General features: G+C 40.2%; 2 protein-coding genes across 4 annotated transcripts; one reads left to right on the forward strand and one right to left on the reverse strand.

Annotated features, from left to right (window-relative positions):
- Positions 1 to 1533: 1533 nt before the first annotated feature.
- gpr180 (G protein-coupled receptor 180) lies at positions 1534 to 8741 on the reverse strand. Of its 2 annotated transcripts, XM_078243940.1 has the most exons (10): positions 8502 to 8741; positions 7335 to 7478; positions 7099 to 7193; positions 6664 to 6769; positions 4428 to 4608; positions 4142 to 4191; positions 3829 to 3986; positions 3040 to 3237; positions 2879 to 2956; positions 1534 to 2414 (listed from the first exon to the last, which is right to left on the reverse strand). In XM_078243940.1, the coding sequence occupies exons 1-10, from the start codon at positions 8638 to 8640 to the stop codon at positions 2259 to 2261; spliced, it is 1305 nt and encodes a 434-aa protein (XP_078100066.1). In that variant the 5' UTR covers positions 8641 to 8741; the 3' UTR covers positions 1534 to 2258. The 2 variants fall into 2 exon arrangements, with proteins under 2 accessions (XP_078100066.1, XP_078100067.1); XM_078243941.1 differs by lacking the exon at positions 2879 to 2956.
- Positions 8742 to 9294: 553 nt separating this feature from the next.
- On the forward strand, positions 9295 to 15616 carry tgds (TDP-glucose 4,6-dehydratase). 2 transcript variants are annotated; one of them, XM_078243522.1, is made up of 12 exons: positions 9295 to 9526; positions 10549 to 10615; positions 10750 to 10818; positions 10965 to 11055; positions 11160 to 11308; positions 11401 to 11499; positions 12256 to 12315; positions 12618 to 12661; positions 12798 to 12963; positions 13051 to 13106; positions 13397 to 13494; positions 13909 to 15616. In XM_078243522.1, exons 1-12 carry the CDS (start codon positions 9480 to 9482, stop codon positions 13971 to 13973), a joined length of 1011 nt encoding a protein of 336 aa, XP_078099648.1. In that variant the 5' UTR covers positions 9295 to 9479; the 3' UTR covers positions 13974 to 15616. The 2 variants fall into 2 exon arrangements, with proteins under 2 accessions (XP_078099648.1, XP_078099649.1); XM_078243523.1 differs by lacking the exon at positions 13909 to 15616 and having other exon boundaries at positions 13361 to 13433.
- Positions 15617 to 15634: the final 18 nt, after the last annotated feature.

Here is a 15634-nt window from a genome sequence, read left to right on the forward strand (position 1 = left end):
GCTGTGAGCAAATAATATGAACTGGGTTACTTTGAGCAGGCAGTGTAAATAAGGGCCAAGGCTACAGTGAACTGCTTTGCATCAAGAGCCCACCAAACCTCAAAAGGAAAACAGCAGTTTTAGTAAATGACCGATAACTATTTGGTTATGAACATCATGAAGGACATTAGTCATAACAACATAAGCATTTACATAAGGATTAGCTAGGTTACCTTAAAATGCATTTTATTACAGTTACTTTATTACAGTTGTAATGATCACAGATCCCATTTTCCACAGTTTGGGTTGTATCAGAAAATAAATACACGTAAATACAAACTGGAGAGTGCATAATGCAAAAAAGGGAATGACTGAACGCTTGTTTTTCTGTTTTCAAATTAAATTACATTTTAACCATATCTAACAATTTGAGGTGTAAAAGTTTAGTACACACATTACAAACAGAGGCCTTATATTTTGTTGTTTTCTAATAAAAATAAGATTGTCATTGTGGCCTGTGGGACAAAATAAAATACACAGTAGATGTATTCTCTTCCACCCACACACCGTGTACATACTGCCCAGATAACATTCACTTTTCAAATATTGACTTACAAAAATAAATACACAATGAAAAAATATGTCAACGCTCAATGTCAGCTGTCACTTTGTTAAGTGGAATTTCATTTTTCACAATATGAAATGTGTCAAGTCCAAAATTAAACAGCAGGCCTGTTCCCACTGGGCTTTCATGCGATGCTAATGCTTTAATGAGCCTCACTCACATGAAGTCATAGTGGGCTTAATCATTTGTGGCAGAAAAAGTAAGTGTTAGTTTGGAATTGGGAAAATCATTGGCCCAGGTAGAGTGCTCCAGCTCAAGGTTCACTGAATGAAAAATAAAAGATTATGCAGTGTGTCTCCAGCTACATACAGTTTATATAATGTCAAAGGTTCACATGCTGTCAGCTCAAAAATTCATGTTGAGAGTGAAGAAATAACTTAAAGTACAGCTTGATCCGTCATGTACAGGGAGCACACACTGATCTGTTGGCTCACTAATCCTTTTAATTTAGATACCTGAAAATCTATTTCTTTACCTGTCCACATACTGTAACCATCTTTCCAAACTGTATTCATCCTTCCACCTGTCTGTTCTTCAGTATATCCATCTTTGAGTCCACCCAACTGTCTCTCCACCTCAATCTGTTTATCCAGAGTCACATATCACTCTTACCACATACTGATCCATTGAGCTACACATACATTAGTATTCTCTTATTGTAAATAAAACCTGACAATACCTACAATGTACTGTCTGTGGAGCCAAATCCTGATATATTGCATTTCTCTTTACCATAGAACTCCATTGTTGTCCAACAACTATTAAAAAACATTAACTAGCCACATTGTTGCATGGGTGACATGTTCCTTCATTACCATGAACACACACACTGTAGTTTGTTTTGATTTAATCACGGACCTGCTGCCAGAAATACTCACAAGAGCACCAAATGTGGATTCATCCGCAGCTAAAAAATCTCCTCTATATATGCACAATCTCCTCCTGTTTGAGTAAGATCTGCTTTACAACTGCGGCGTCCAGCTGTTTTACGAAATCACTGAGCCGTTTTTTGAAAATGAAACTATATATTTTTGACAAGTTTTGAAAATTGAACATCTTCATAGGAACCAATGGCCACAGACTGGGCTGAAAAGTAAAAAAAATAAAAAATACAGACATACTAATTGTTGGTTTTGGCTTTTCATGGGATTTGTTGACAATAAGAAAAATATACCAGCCTTATCCTTTAAGACATAAAAGTGGGATTATCAAAGCCAAGAGCACAAAGATTGCATTTGTGCCATCACGAGAACAATCTTCTTTTTTCGATCCATCTTTAACATGCTTGCGTAAGTCTGTTTTCAAATTGTACTTTGGCTGTTAGTTATTATGACATCCAGGAAATATCTCTCCTCCTGCTCAGTAATGTAGATGTTGGCTCCAGTAACTAGAGGTAGGGTGTTGCTGTAAATATCTTCCTCTGGTCATTTTGTGACCTGTGCTACAGTTCCCTGCTAACTGGCTTACCAGTAACCAATAGTATTCTCCCAGGAAACAGTAACAGTGAAGGAGCGCGGTCCCTGCAGCGTTACATCACTCTCTGTCTTCATGCTCAGGATGTGTCCCTCCTCTGACACACTGGGACGTTAAGGGAGGTGAAGCCTCGGTGTTGTAGCATGTCCTCCCTCGCTCATAAGCGTGAGAGTGGATGTGCTCAGTAGCGCCCCCTGTGGTTCGTTCTGGACATGGTGAGTGGCAGAGACACAGAGGAGAGAGAGGAGACCTCCCAGTAGAGAGAACGAGACAGGAAGAGCTGGTAGAGGATCACCATGGCGATGGACTGGCAGAGGATAACACCGATAGTCACTACCTACAGAGAGGGAAGACAAGGTAGGGAGTTAGCGACAGCATGGGGACTTTTTGGCCCATTGGGGGCAGAGAAACAAGTTGAAAATACAATATCCTAAACTACTTATTTACAGCCCCAGAAATACATTAAATTACCCTAAAATGTCTCCAACTGGTGCTATAATGCAAGAATTATTTAGCTAAAATCAGACAAAAAGACCAAAACTGCAGCCATTTAACTAGAAAACAACTGGCTAATATTGCATCAACCTGTTAGAAAAATTTGATGAATGTTAACTTCAGTAACTTTTGTGTTTTTTTCTGCACTAAAAGACTATGGAACATATTTCAGTTTTGGGTATGAGGTCACTGTCCTCACCAAAAGATTTAGACTTCCAGTATGGTACCTGAAAACTCCAGCTCAGGCTAACTGATCAGTCTCACACATTTGCCTTACTAAAATGTGGTTTGTTTGCATGTTCAAACCTTCTCCCTCTGGTGCTTGTTGAAGATAGCCGACATGACGAAGAGGACGGGATGACAGAGGAACCACAGGAAGCATCCCTGCAGAGAACACGAGGAAGACCACCTGAAGGACTGTCGGTTATTATTTGTGTGTCTGGAGGATACATTAGTGTGTATTTTACCTTGGCGAAGCAGAGGTAGAAGTCCCTCTTCAGGGTGCTCCGCTCGGTGGAGATGATCTGGTAGAGGACAGAGGCCAGCAGGAGGGCCAGGCCCACTCTCAGAGCCATGAGGAGGAGACCTGCCAGACTCAGCGGGGTGTGGTAGCTGTGATGTTGACTCTCGGATTCTGAATACTGCTCCCACAGCAGCAACGCCCCCTGGAAATGACACAATTTCACTTTAAACTAGGGATGCACTGAACCCAGATTTAAGATTCTGCCAAATCCGAAACCTACTCCCATCCTCAGTCCATTAACACAGTAAACACATTAATGAAGTAAACAACGTTGCACAACTCGTATTCTTTCAAATGTTTCATATGCAAATGTTTTAGCAGCGGCGATGTTGTGTATTGTTTAGGGTCCTTGCCACCACGAGACAAATCGGCATTGCAAATTGAACATGTAGCAGGACTCCAATCGCCTTCTTCTGACTGAAAGTACTGCCAAACAACACTTTTTCTGCTCACGAGTTCCATTTTCACTTTCTCACACCATACTGCACAACGGTCCACCTACATAAACACCTTCCCGTAATCAACGGCGGCGTCATTACGTCGACCAGCGTAGCGCTCGTAGTGCAAGCGTAGGGTTCGGTGGAAAAAAATTCTAAGGTTCGGCAGAAACCGAATCCCTTCAAAAAGTCAAATATTCGGAAGAATCCGAAGCCGAATCTTGGATTCGGTGCATCCCTGCTTTAAACTAAAACTCACCCTCAACCTGAAATACTTTCAGTGTAACCATGCGTACCTGTATAACGACTCCGCCAACAGCAACAGCCGTGGACGCCGGCGACTGTTCCCACTGCAGAGGTCTGGACTGAGGCTTCCTACCTCGGCTCAGAGTCCAGCCCGCACACAGACTCAGTAACATGTACAGCATGGACACCTGGGACACCATATCCCAGACTGCACAGGGAACAGGAAATAAGAAAGAAGAGGGCCAACAACATAATTCATTTCTTGTCCGTTTAAAAATGAATCAGACAGTTTTATTCTTATAACTAAATCAAGCTTCACAAGCATTTATCAATGTAGGACATATTTAAAAACACGGAACATACACTCTGCCAGGTTGCCCATCAGAGGAATACCAGTACCATCTCTGGAATACCTGCAGAACACAAGGAGAGGGAACAGGAAACACCAGATCAAAGTACAGGATGATTCACAAGATAGATAAAACAAACAATGTTTTTTGCTTCACAAATGTCAGACTTTCTCAATGTGTTGCTTTTTCTTGTGAAAAGCTGGAGAGTTGTTCCTCTTTGGAACTAAAAAAAAATCTGAGAAGGAAACACTACTCTTTGGTTCAACTTCTCAAAGGCTATGTCATCTGCCAGATTCTACCTGGCGAAGTGGATGTAGTTGCAGAGAGCGGAGAAGCCCTGTAAGGCCAGCACGGTGGTCAGCACTTTGAGGACAGTGTGCATGGGACCTCCTTTTCTCAGAGCCTGGTGCAGAGGCTGGATGTAAATACAGCAGGCTATGAAGTAGGCCAGCAGGAGGAGGAAGTAAAAACTGTGGAGACCTGGGAGAGCGAGGGAGAGAACAAAAACGAGTCAAGAGGAAACATTTTGTCCCACATGAATTATGCAGATTTCTCAGAACCAATTCCTACATCTTTTAAAGACTCTGAGTATCAACGATTTGACATAGCATGTGGTACACCATTATGCACTTTCTACCCTTTAAATATTGAACACAAACATCTTTTTAATAGCACCAGTCGAGCATAAAGCAGTGGATATGGATACAACTATTTAGACAGAAAATAGGTTGATAAAACCCTCAATTATTAACAATGGAAAGCAATTCTTACCAGTGTATCTTGATTGGGAATCAAATGAATGCAAAGAAAGTGACTTTATGAACTTGATTTTAAGATTTGTATTTGTTTATTTTTTATTTATTTACTGTAAACAAAAAAAAATTGTGAATCTAGTCACACATTTGAATCTAGAGTCAATATAGCGTGCAGTAACTCCTAAATCATTTTGATTACTCACTGACATCCAGTGATCACCTTACATCACTTTGCAGCAGTTCCAGTTTGGCTGCTTTCTCCGTGTCGTACTGGCTGTGTATGCATGCATGAAACTACTATCCCCCTCGACGGCAATGTATAAGACGGGTCAGAACATGCCAACTGTAGTACGTCTTTAAGACCCGAGTCTTCTACGATGCTGACAGGTCTGCAGTTAGTTGCCACCCATTTTGAAAGAGCGGTAGTAATTTGTTTTAGAAATTTTTTGCATCAACAGGTCGGCGAGTAGCACTCTCCAAAATAGTGCTTTGCCTGAGCCTGCTAGCATCAACCTGAGTCACGTTAACTGTACTATGCTTAGCTCGTAGGTGGTAGCTCAAGCTTGACGTGCTTCAGTGATATTTTAATTCGGCTTTACACAATGTGCATATGGCTTTTGACCCGTCCGGGAGTTTTGGAAAATAAAAAGCGCCATTCAGAATTTCGTGGCTGCTGTCTTTCTCCATCATGCCGGCAGCCTGCAGCAGCAGGATGTGTTACGAGGAAGTATGGCAAAGTGCGGCAAAGGGTCAAAATAGTAGCCCGTTAGGCACAACGCGAAGCCGAGTGAAGTGAAATAAATTAATAAATGGCGGCATGCGATTAAAAAAAATTTATGCGTTATGCTCGGCCCTTAATCGCATCGCGATTAACGCATTAATGCTGACAGCCCTAATTAATAATACATTTGTAGTGATAATTTCGTAACAAGCACCTCCCCATCCTTCCTTCAGTTATTTGCACATCAATGGTTACTCTCTGTTTATAGGGTCGTAACATATTTGGGGGCTCGTCCGGGATCTGGAGGAGTTTATTAGATTGTTTGTGGTTTTGTTAAACCAAGCACTTGTTTAGGCATTTGCGGTGCTGAGTATTTGTGTGAGTGTCAACTGTCTGGTTTTAATTGCCAATCAGTAAAACAGCTCCCTCAGAAGTCTGACTGTGACAGCAGTACCATAGTCAGTGGTATTGGCATGAGTCTTGTGCCTGCCCCTCTCCATCAGCTGCACGTTAGTTCTAAGCTAAAGACTGGTTTCTTCTCTATAAACCTGCACAGCAGACATGTTGACATGTCATAGTAGGAAAAGCACAGGTGTATTCAAAATCATTAATGATGGCTGCATTCCACTTAGGAGAGGCCCTGGTGTTGTGCATGCTGACTCACTGAAATAGCTTACTGGGACACTTGATGGAATTGAGCCATCGTTAAGGTTATCAATTTCAGCTGTGCTTTTCCTTCTATGACAAGTTAAAATGTCTGCTGTGAAAAAGGTCCATAGCAGTCTTGTCCTGTTTTCCTGTCAAGGCAGTGGACTTCATAATGGGTAATGATATTGCTGGGGGAAAAGTGTATCCTACAACTGAGGTTGTAGATATTCCCATATCCGAGTTCAACTCCTGACCGTGACAAGCTCGCTTTTCAACGGCTGTAGAGCATTGCTGCACATTTTCTGTTTATTATTAATAAATTGTACTGATACTTTTGTAACAAGCGCCTCCCATCCTTCCTTAAGTTATTTTTTACATCAATGGTTACACTCGGTTTATAGGATGTCTGACCTGCCTCCTCTGCGCTGAAGTGCTCCAGAGGATTTCCAGCCGAGTCGGCGTTAAACAACAAGATGGTGAAACTGAGATCAGCGTGGGAAGGAATCACTGCATTTTCCTGGAGAGACAGACAGGAAACGGAGGTTAGAAAAAACTTAGAGTGACAAATTACTGCTCTCAGTACTAATAGAACCACTGAAACAGGATACAAATTATTTGTTTGTTTGTTCTAAATGCTAATATCAATTCATGCTTCACCATCAGGGGCTTTCATCAGCTACTTGGCTACCAGCTGACTAAAAACATCCACTCACATTCATACAGGTGTATACAGCAGCCAATTATAACCTGAAACACCTCCTCCCTTCGTACTAAGCTTTGGTATTGGTCAGATTGAATGTCCACGTATGTTTAACGAGGGGTTGGTTTCATAGCAATCTATGTTACCTGACATGTGTATCGGTCAGCATATAGGGCCTGCCAGGTTGTAGGAGAGGACTGACGAGGGATCGTCTGGTTGTGTTCTTGGTCACTGAGAGAAACTGAAGCAGGAGGACAAAGAAGACAATGAGGTCACGTGACAGTGTGGAAGAATAAACAGGAGAAAATCAATACAGCTACAGCTGCATCACATCCATCATATCAGAGATCAGCTCTCTGTAATAGTAAACGCTAGATCTAACCGGGGATGTGAGCTTTAGCGAGCCTCTCAGAGCAGTTTAGGTTGTCAAGGCTTGAGTCCATATCCTTATACAGCAGCAATCTGGACTCCTTCTCTGTAGCCAGAGCAGAATTGTCCAGCCTGATCACCAACATACCATTATCACCTACAGAAACAGGACAAGGTTCAGAGAAATGTATTCATTCATTCATTCATTAGATTTCATAAAAACGACATCTCACATCCACTATGCATTTTACAGCAGACAGTTATTCAACTACAGATGACATAACACAGCACTCTGACTCTTCTGGCCATTTTCCAAACGATGACATAGTGTTTTAAGTTTTATTTCATTGCAAATACAATATTTTGGGGTTATTTTGGGGTTTTAGTCTGAAAAACAAGTCATTTGAAGACAAAATTATGCATTTTTCATTTTGTTTTTCTGTTCAAGTTTCTACTCAAAACAATGTATTGCCAAACATATTTTCAATTAAATGAGCACAAACCAGAGGAATAGGAGAGCGTGTATCTTTCAGGAGGCCCTGGACACACTTGTGTTTCAGAATCAACTTCTGATGCTAGTGGGATTATGTCACAGGTCTGGCTTCAAGCATATTAGTGCAGATAGTTCAGGACAAGTTGAGAAGAGAGAAGCAAAATCAGACAAACAATCCTGCAGTAAGTATCCACCCTGCTGAAAGGGAGCCAGACCAGCTCAATGAGGTCTGTAGCTGACCTCTGATCTCACTCTTGGAAGTTTCTTGGAAGACATTTGGAGCATTTTGTAGTGGTTAAGAAGGCTGGTTTGTAACTTGTAGGTCTATAGGTTCAATCTCAAAAAGTGTCCTGCACCAAGTTACTAAACCACTCACTAATAAAGTCACACTAAATTAGAAAATGCTTCTTTTTTTAAATCAGAAACTCTGATATACTGCAGAAAGAAGGATCTCTGATATCAACTGGCACAAAGAAAGAAACAGGATTGGCACAGTGAGGTTATAAAGTGATGATGACACTCTAGGTACACCCATCGGTGAGCCAGTGGCAAATAAAGAAAAGCAAAAAAAAGTAATATGAATCAACACATCGTCATCACGCCATGTTAAAAATGATTACTGAACCGTGTCACAGCTGAAACTGAAATGACACGGTGGCATCATTACATCAGTATCGTTAACGTTACCTTGGTACATAAATTTAGTGATGAACTGGCCATTCTGCTGTCTCGCTGCTTCGCTGTTAAAAAGTCCCGTTACGCTTTTCCCAGAGGCCTCCGAACTGAGCAGCACTATAGCCACAAATGTGGCTAATAAATACGACATTTTCACTTATGCAGTTCAACGTTATCGACAAATAAACGTTAGCTAACGAATTCAATGAGCCACGAAGCCAGAAGTGAACAAGCTTAGCTGCGTCAAGTTATTCAAAGTTAGCCAGGATGAGACCAGAAGTTAGCTGCTTCTGCACTCAAATAAAAGCTCTAACGTTATACGTCTCACTTTGGGGACTCACCAAGATGTATGATGTAGTTACGTAAAACATCGACTGACTAAAGATATGATGGACTGTAATAGTACATCGAATTGCATAACATCAGTGTATTTCCTGAAAGTATGCTTTATGGTTCAGTATGAGGTTTTAAGCAGTAATACATGACTAGACCAAATAAAAACTATAAACCTTCAAAAACACCTGCCTTTTTTTAGATAGCCTGGTAATAAGATTTTAACCATATGTGTATCAAACACTTTTACTTTGAAAATATTTTTTCGGACGTTACATATTCATTGTAACTCACTTGACACTGTTGCCTTGTCAAATCGGCACAGTTGACAGTTTGATTGATTTGGGATTCACACAATCAAAAAGCGCGTATTTCTTTTCGTCATGTACCAAAACCAATCAGAGAGTAGAAACCACTCTACATTAGCTAAATATCCCGCCCCTTTTCAACGTGTCAACACTGCCGTAAAACGGCCAGTGACTGTCGCAAATCACACACTGTAGCTACATAGAAGTGTTAGGCAAAGAGAGACGTGCTACCTGTTAGCTAGCAGGCTCGATAATGGAGTAAAAGCGATTAATATGTCGTTATTATAGCTGAAGGAGACCTTAAGGTGAATAGAAAGCTGCCGGTGTTCAGTGTTGTGATGACCAGAAGATGGACTTCAACAGGACTGTTCTGGTGACCGGAGGCTCTGGATTCATGTGAGTTCATGTAATGGATTCAAACTAATGATGATAAATATTTGACTTAAAGTAATGTATGACATAACAAGTAATCGAACTCTCTCGTCTTCAGTTAACGTTACACCACAACCCCTAAAGCCAAACTATCCCAGTTTTCCCTCAATCTCTGTTTTTGTTGATGATTTCTCAAACGCTACTGTACATTACAGTGGGCTACATTGATCAGTTCATTTCCGTTCCTAAATACGGCATGTATTATAATATTGGATTAATTAGTGATTAGTGGTCAATATGCAGTAGTTTACTGTGTTGGACATGATTCTGCCTGTTTCATATACTGCTGGGTGATTGCATTTTCTGTATAACAGGACACTGTATTTAATATGCTTATTATACTTATGTTTTTGTGATCAGCAGTGTCAATAAGGCTTTCTGGTGTGCAATAACTTTGTAGTAACTATGGGTTTTTTTAATCTTCTATAGCTGTCAAATAGTACATTTCCCTCTGTAATGTAGTAAAGTAGAAATATAAAGAAGCAGGATATTAAAATACTCAAGTACCTCCAAATTGAACTTAAGTACAGTACTTGAGTAAGTGTTTCGCAGTGTTGGAATGCAACAAAGTACATTTACTCAAGTACAAATTTGAGGTACTTGTACTTTACTTGAGTCTTTTCTTTTCATGCTACATTCTACTTCTACTCCGCTACATTTCAGAGAGAAATATTGTACTTTTTACATCACTACATTCATCTGACAGCTTTTGTTACTAGTTACTTAAAAAAATTGATTTTTGCACACAAAACACATGTAGTTTTTAAAATATGTTTTATTGTAAATGAAACTACCCAAAATGTGAGGATTTTTCTGCAATGAGTACTTTTACTTGTAATACTTAAGTACATTTTTCTGATAATACTTTCATACTTTTACTTAAGTAACATTTTCAATGCAGGACCATTACTTGTAACTGTGTGGTATTAGTACTCTTACTCAAGGAAAAGTCTTAAATGTATTTCCACCTCCCCATCTCTCTCCAGTGGCTCCCATCTTGTATGTTCGCTGGTGAACAGGCACCCTGACTGGAGAATTATCAACCTAGATAATGTAAGTCTTTTCTGGTGTGTGGTAGCGCTGACACTGTCCTTGTCCCCAAATTGATGAATGAATAAATAAATAGATGTACATATCTCAGTATGCTGTATGTACTGTTGCATTTCTCATTGTCTGATCTCTTCTAGTTGGATTACTGCTGCAGCCCCAGGAGTCTAGAGAGTGTTGAAGACAGAGCGAACTACACCTTTATCAGGGTGAGAATCTATCAGTCTGTAGAAGAACATGTAGCTGCAGGCAGTAACAAAAGGTTCAGTTTAGGCCCATTAAGGGGAACAGTGACATTTGTACTATTACAATAACTAGTAGTATAACTATTTAAATGTACGCCTTTCTTTAACAGGGAGATGTGTGTAACTCCCGGCTGGTTAATCACATTTTCAACACAGAAAACATCGATGTGATCTTTCACCTGGCAGCCAAAACACACGTCGGTGAGCAGCAGTCGTTCAAACTGAGGTTACACTGAGGTAACCTGCTGCTCTATTAATAATCAGCCTCTGATACTATAGTCCTTTTTATTTCTTCCCCCGCTCAGAGAGGTCGTTTGAAACTCCATCGAGTTTCCAGCGTGTTAACATTGATGGGACCAGAGTTTTACTGGGAGCCGCCCATCAGGCCCGACACCAGCCACAGCGCTTTATCTACGTCAGCACTGATGAAGTGTACGGAGCCAGTCTGGACCAGGTCAGCGAATACTGATTTAGTTGATAGATTGTTGGGGGATATGTGGAGTTTATGGTTAGTGATTTGGATATTGGGTTGTTTGTTTTCTGCAGGTGTTTGATGAGAGCAGTCCAGTGATGCCCTCTAACCCATATTCTGCCACTAAAGCAGCTGCTGAGTACCTGGTCCAATCCTACTGGGACAAATATAAGGTACACACACAGGCAGGGTTAGTAGTAGCTTCTAAATGACACAAGGTTTTTAAGACATTTATCGTAAAGTTTTAGCACTGGATTCCCCCCCATGTTATAGCATGTTTCCACATGATAATCGAAGCAAAACATCCCTAATTTTAGCTTCTAAATTGTGATAATTTGCTGTGATATTAAAGCTATAGTGCGTAGTTTCTGTCGCCCCCCATGAGGAATTCTAAGTAATGACAACAAAACTGTCGGCGTGTCCACATGATACAAGCCTTCTGTGATCGCCCACCCCCCTTCCCCGTCCTCCACGCAGTTGCTAGTAGCCAAGGAGGACACGAAGAATTAAAAAAACATGGACTCTTATTTTGTCATTATCTTTTTATGCGCGGGAAAGTCACCGGACGACACAATCTTCTGAACATAGTCATACTGAGAAATACGGAGAGAGTTGTGTGGAGCTGATAGTCCTAATTAGCTTTGTTGAAACTCATTTGCTAATGGCTTCAATGTAATGGACGTTTATGAATATCAAAAAGTTGCGCACTTAAGCTTTAATTTAATTGTCTTTTGGTTTTTGATACTTGGTCAGACAAGCAATTTCCTAACATCACCTTGGGCTTGTGGAAATTGTGATGGGCATTTTTATACAACTACACTGTGTTTGCCAGTTATGCTAATTTGGATCTTTAAACAGATACAGTTATCCAGGTTTTGTTCCTCACAATTCTTTGTATGTTTAAAACTGCTCTGTTTATCTGTTACCAGTTTCCTATCATCATTACCAGGAGCAACAACATCTACGGGCCCAGGCAGTACACTGAGAAGGTACAGCACCCAAACTTCCTTTAAGATCTTGATCACCGATTGGTCCGTTTTTACAATTTAACATTTTGGATCCACAATTGGCCGTGTACAAGATCTTTGCAGTATAATAAAAGGTATTTTTTTTACTAAGTGTGAACCACTTAATCTTTAGTTGAAAATGCAGATTTTGCTGGTTTTAAACACACTAGTTAAACAGGAGAAGTAGCGCAGTGATCCGTCACATTTTAGTTCTTCTTACAGTGATAAAGATATTCCCTGCTTCCAACTGACTTTTAAAACCAACTATCTTCTTGATCTTTCAGGTCATTCCGAGGTTTCTCACCCTCTTGCAAAGGAACAAGAAATGGTTGGTTTCTTTGAACTTTACTTGGAAAAGGTTTTACTGAGAGACCAGCTTCGGTATTTGTTTGACATTAATAGAAAAACAAGACTGACTAAATCTAGCTTCACATGTCGGTTCCTCTTTCTCCGCTCTGCCGCAGCACCATCCAGGGAACCCTGCCTAAATCCCGCCATTTCCTGTTTGTCGATGATGCCATCAACGCCTTTCTGCTGGTTCTGGAAAAAGGGATTGTGGGAGAAATCTACAATATGGGAACAAGCTGTGAGATTCCTATCATGCAACTGGCCAGGGAACTTGTTAAGATGGTGGGTTTAGGGAACTGTGCTCCTAATTTAAACATATAGCGGGAAGTAGCAGATGTTCAGAAAACTCAGTGTGTTTGTGTCTTTTAGGTCAAGAAGGTGCCAGACTCTGAGGTAAAAGATTGGCTCGAGTTTGTGCCTGACAGGTGAGTAAACTAGTGCCGTTTCAAAAAATGAATGATATATTTAGAGGTTCTGATTTTGGTGACTTTGGTGATTGTATGCCTGTAACATCAGCAAACAAATATTTCCAAAGAAAATATATCAAATCATATCAAATCTTTTAGAAAAAAATAAATATATATATATATATATATATAAAATTAGTCCTCACCTAAAATATCACACCTGTGATAGGCCAGTTTGACAAGTCATACATGTGTTTTTATGAATCTATCAGGACAGTGAGCAGTGACCTTTGACCTCTGCTCTATAGGCCGCATGTCGACCTGCGCTACCCAATCACATGTGAGAAGCTGCAGCAGCTAGGCTGGAGAGCAGAGGTGTCCTGGGCTGAAGGCATCAGACAGACGGGTACAGTAACACACACACATACACGCCTCTGGCGCTATAAAGCGAGCAGATAAGGCCCGTACATTAAAGGGGAACTATGCAGTTTTTTTTAGCTTAATTTACCTTAACTGAACAGCTTCGGAGTCATTGGAATGGTTAGGACTTTTTTTCGGGTTGAATGGTGGTCGTCTCGTTCCCCCCCTAGCTCCTGTGAGCGGAAAAAACACCCTTGCAACTTTCAAAAATAAAAGTATAAATGTATACACATTTAGACATTTCATTATAAAATTGTACATTTATTTATTTAGTTATGGCCCTTAAATCCCTCCATACATTAAAGCCCTGATCCACAAAAGGTGCAAGTTTTAGCCAAAATTGGTTCCCTCTTTATAATGTGTGCCATTAATTCCTGTGTTTTGCATTTGTGTGTTTTAGTCAAATGGTACCAAGTCCACCCAGACTTCTGGTCAGACGCAAGCGAGGACCAAGAACAAATCTGAAGCCAGCTTGAAAAGGCAGAGTGAAGAGACACACAAAGCAGTGACTTATTTTCTACAAATGATTTCATGACACAGCCGATTTACCTCTCAACTTACAGATACTGAAGACGATGTAAACCAGTCTCGCTTTATAGTATAGTTAGAATAGTTTACCTGAAGTGCTAGACAATAGGAAGGCAGAGCCTCCCTTCAACCAAAGCAAAGTTACACCTGGAAATGAGTGCACTTTATTTTGATATTAATTACCGATTCAGCTTATGTTGATAAGCATCACACACCCGCATTTTTGAATGACTGGGGAATTTGCACATTCATGTACATCCACAGGGTATGGTTCAAATTAAGCAGGTTTTTGCAGGTAAATCCAACGACCAAATATTCTAGTGTTGATCGGCTCAAAACAGATAAGACATAAGTATTGCATTTACGTGCACTCAAGTAACAGTTACTGTAAATCAGTTGCTTAAGTGCATGTAAACACACTAGCTACTGCTAACATTCAGCAAGGTTGGGTAGCAAGTTTTAGCAACTGTAGGTGCAACTTTACATTCCAAATGTTTAGTCTTTTACAGCACAAGCATTATTTTATCAATTAAAGATACTTTGATTTTGTTATAGCAGTAGCCTTATAATGAAAGGACGAGAAGGGAACTCAGTCAATTCATCTGTCATTTGTTTTATACACGTTGTAGAGATGTTTCGCACGTTGTCCGGTAATTTAACTGCAAATAAACTTGATTATTTAATAACTTCAACGAGTTTGACATGCTTTTCTCAAATATTTAAAATCTAAAAACACACATTAGAAGAAGAAATGGATCAAAACACTTTACATTTGCAAATCAAAACCTTTATTCGTGGTAAAATCAGAATAGATGCACTGTTTTTTTTTCTTCGTGCAGTGCTCCTCTTCGTGCACAACTGCTAAACTAATACATAAAGCAAATACTAACTACCAGGCTGGAGGTGCAGTGTGTTCACATTGAGGGGTCTGGCCAGTAAGCAATGGCGACAACACTGGGCTTTATCATATTTCAATTCAGTCACTAAACAGCAATCATTCCTGAATATGACAACACTTTTTCTGTAATAACCCTCTAAGCTTATAAAATTGAAAGTAAAATAAAGCTGCAGTGTTGCATTTTATTTGGTGTCCCCATTTTCTTTCCATGAATGAAGTTCACAGCACCGAAGAAGTGAAGTGTGATCATTCACCTACATGTACTAATACTACCATATCTTTGAAGTGTCATTGATAGTGGCTTTGCTGGGGCCGCATTGCATTCTGGTCCAACTTGTTTCTGTATAACTGCAGAATGTCTGCAGCTAAAAGACGGTAGAAGACTCATATGGGTCAGCTGCAAGTTAAGCAAAACAAAAAAGTCATGTAAAAGACACCTGGATGTATGTCATCAGGGCATCTTTTTCCCGCCATTTCTGATTGGCCAGACGCTCCCCTATATGTATGAGCATTATCGCTCAACACACAGGCGCCTGCAAAGATGCAAATCACAACAACATAGCAATAGAACCACAGTTAATTCTGTGTTATGAAGACTTTAAAGATCACCACTTGCCAGACATTCACAACAAGGGTATTAACGGGAAGGAAAAGTGTAAAGACTCAAATGAAAAAAAAACAACATCTGACTTGGAGAGAA

The sequence above is a fragment of the Sander vitreus genome, chromosome 24 (assembly GCF_031162955.1).
Source record: "Sander vitreus isolate 19-12246 chromosome 24, sanVit1, whole genome shotgun sequence".
Lineage (NCBI taxonomy): Eukaryota > Metazoa > Chordata > Actinopteri > Perciformes > Percidae > Sander > Sander vitreus.

Bases quoted from the DNA above. Each gene is read 5' to 3' on its own strand.
- gpr180 (XM_078243940.1), bottom strand. From the start codon at position 8,640: ATGTCGTATTTATTAGCCACATTTGTGGCTATAGTGCTGCTCAGTTCG. The intron at 6,770-7,098 runs GTAACATAGATT...CTGTCTCTCCAG, and splicing joins CTGACCGATACACATGTCAG to GAAAATGCAGTGATTCCTTC. The intron at 3,238-3,828 runs GTACGCATGGTT...TGTCATTTCCAG, and splicing joins TTGGCGGAGTCGTTATACAG to GGGGCGTTGCTGCTGTGGGA.
- tgds (XM_078243522.1), top strand. From the start codon at position 9,480: ATGGACTTCAACAGGACTGTTCTGGTGACCGGAGGCTCTGGATTCAT. The intron at 11,056-11,159 runs GTGAGCAGCAGT...TCCCCCGCTCAG, and splicing joins GGCAGCCAAAACACACGTCG to AGAGGTCGTTTGAAACTCCA. The intron at 11,500-12,255 runs GTACACACACAG...ATCTGTTACCAG, and splicing joins CCTACTGGGACAAATATAAG to TTTCCTATCATCATTACCAG.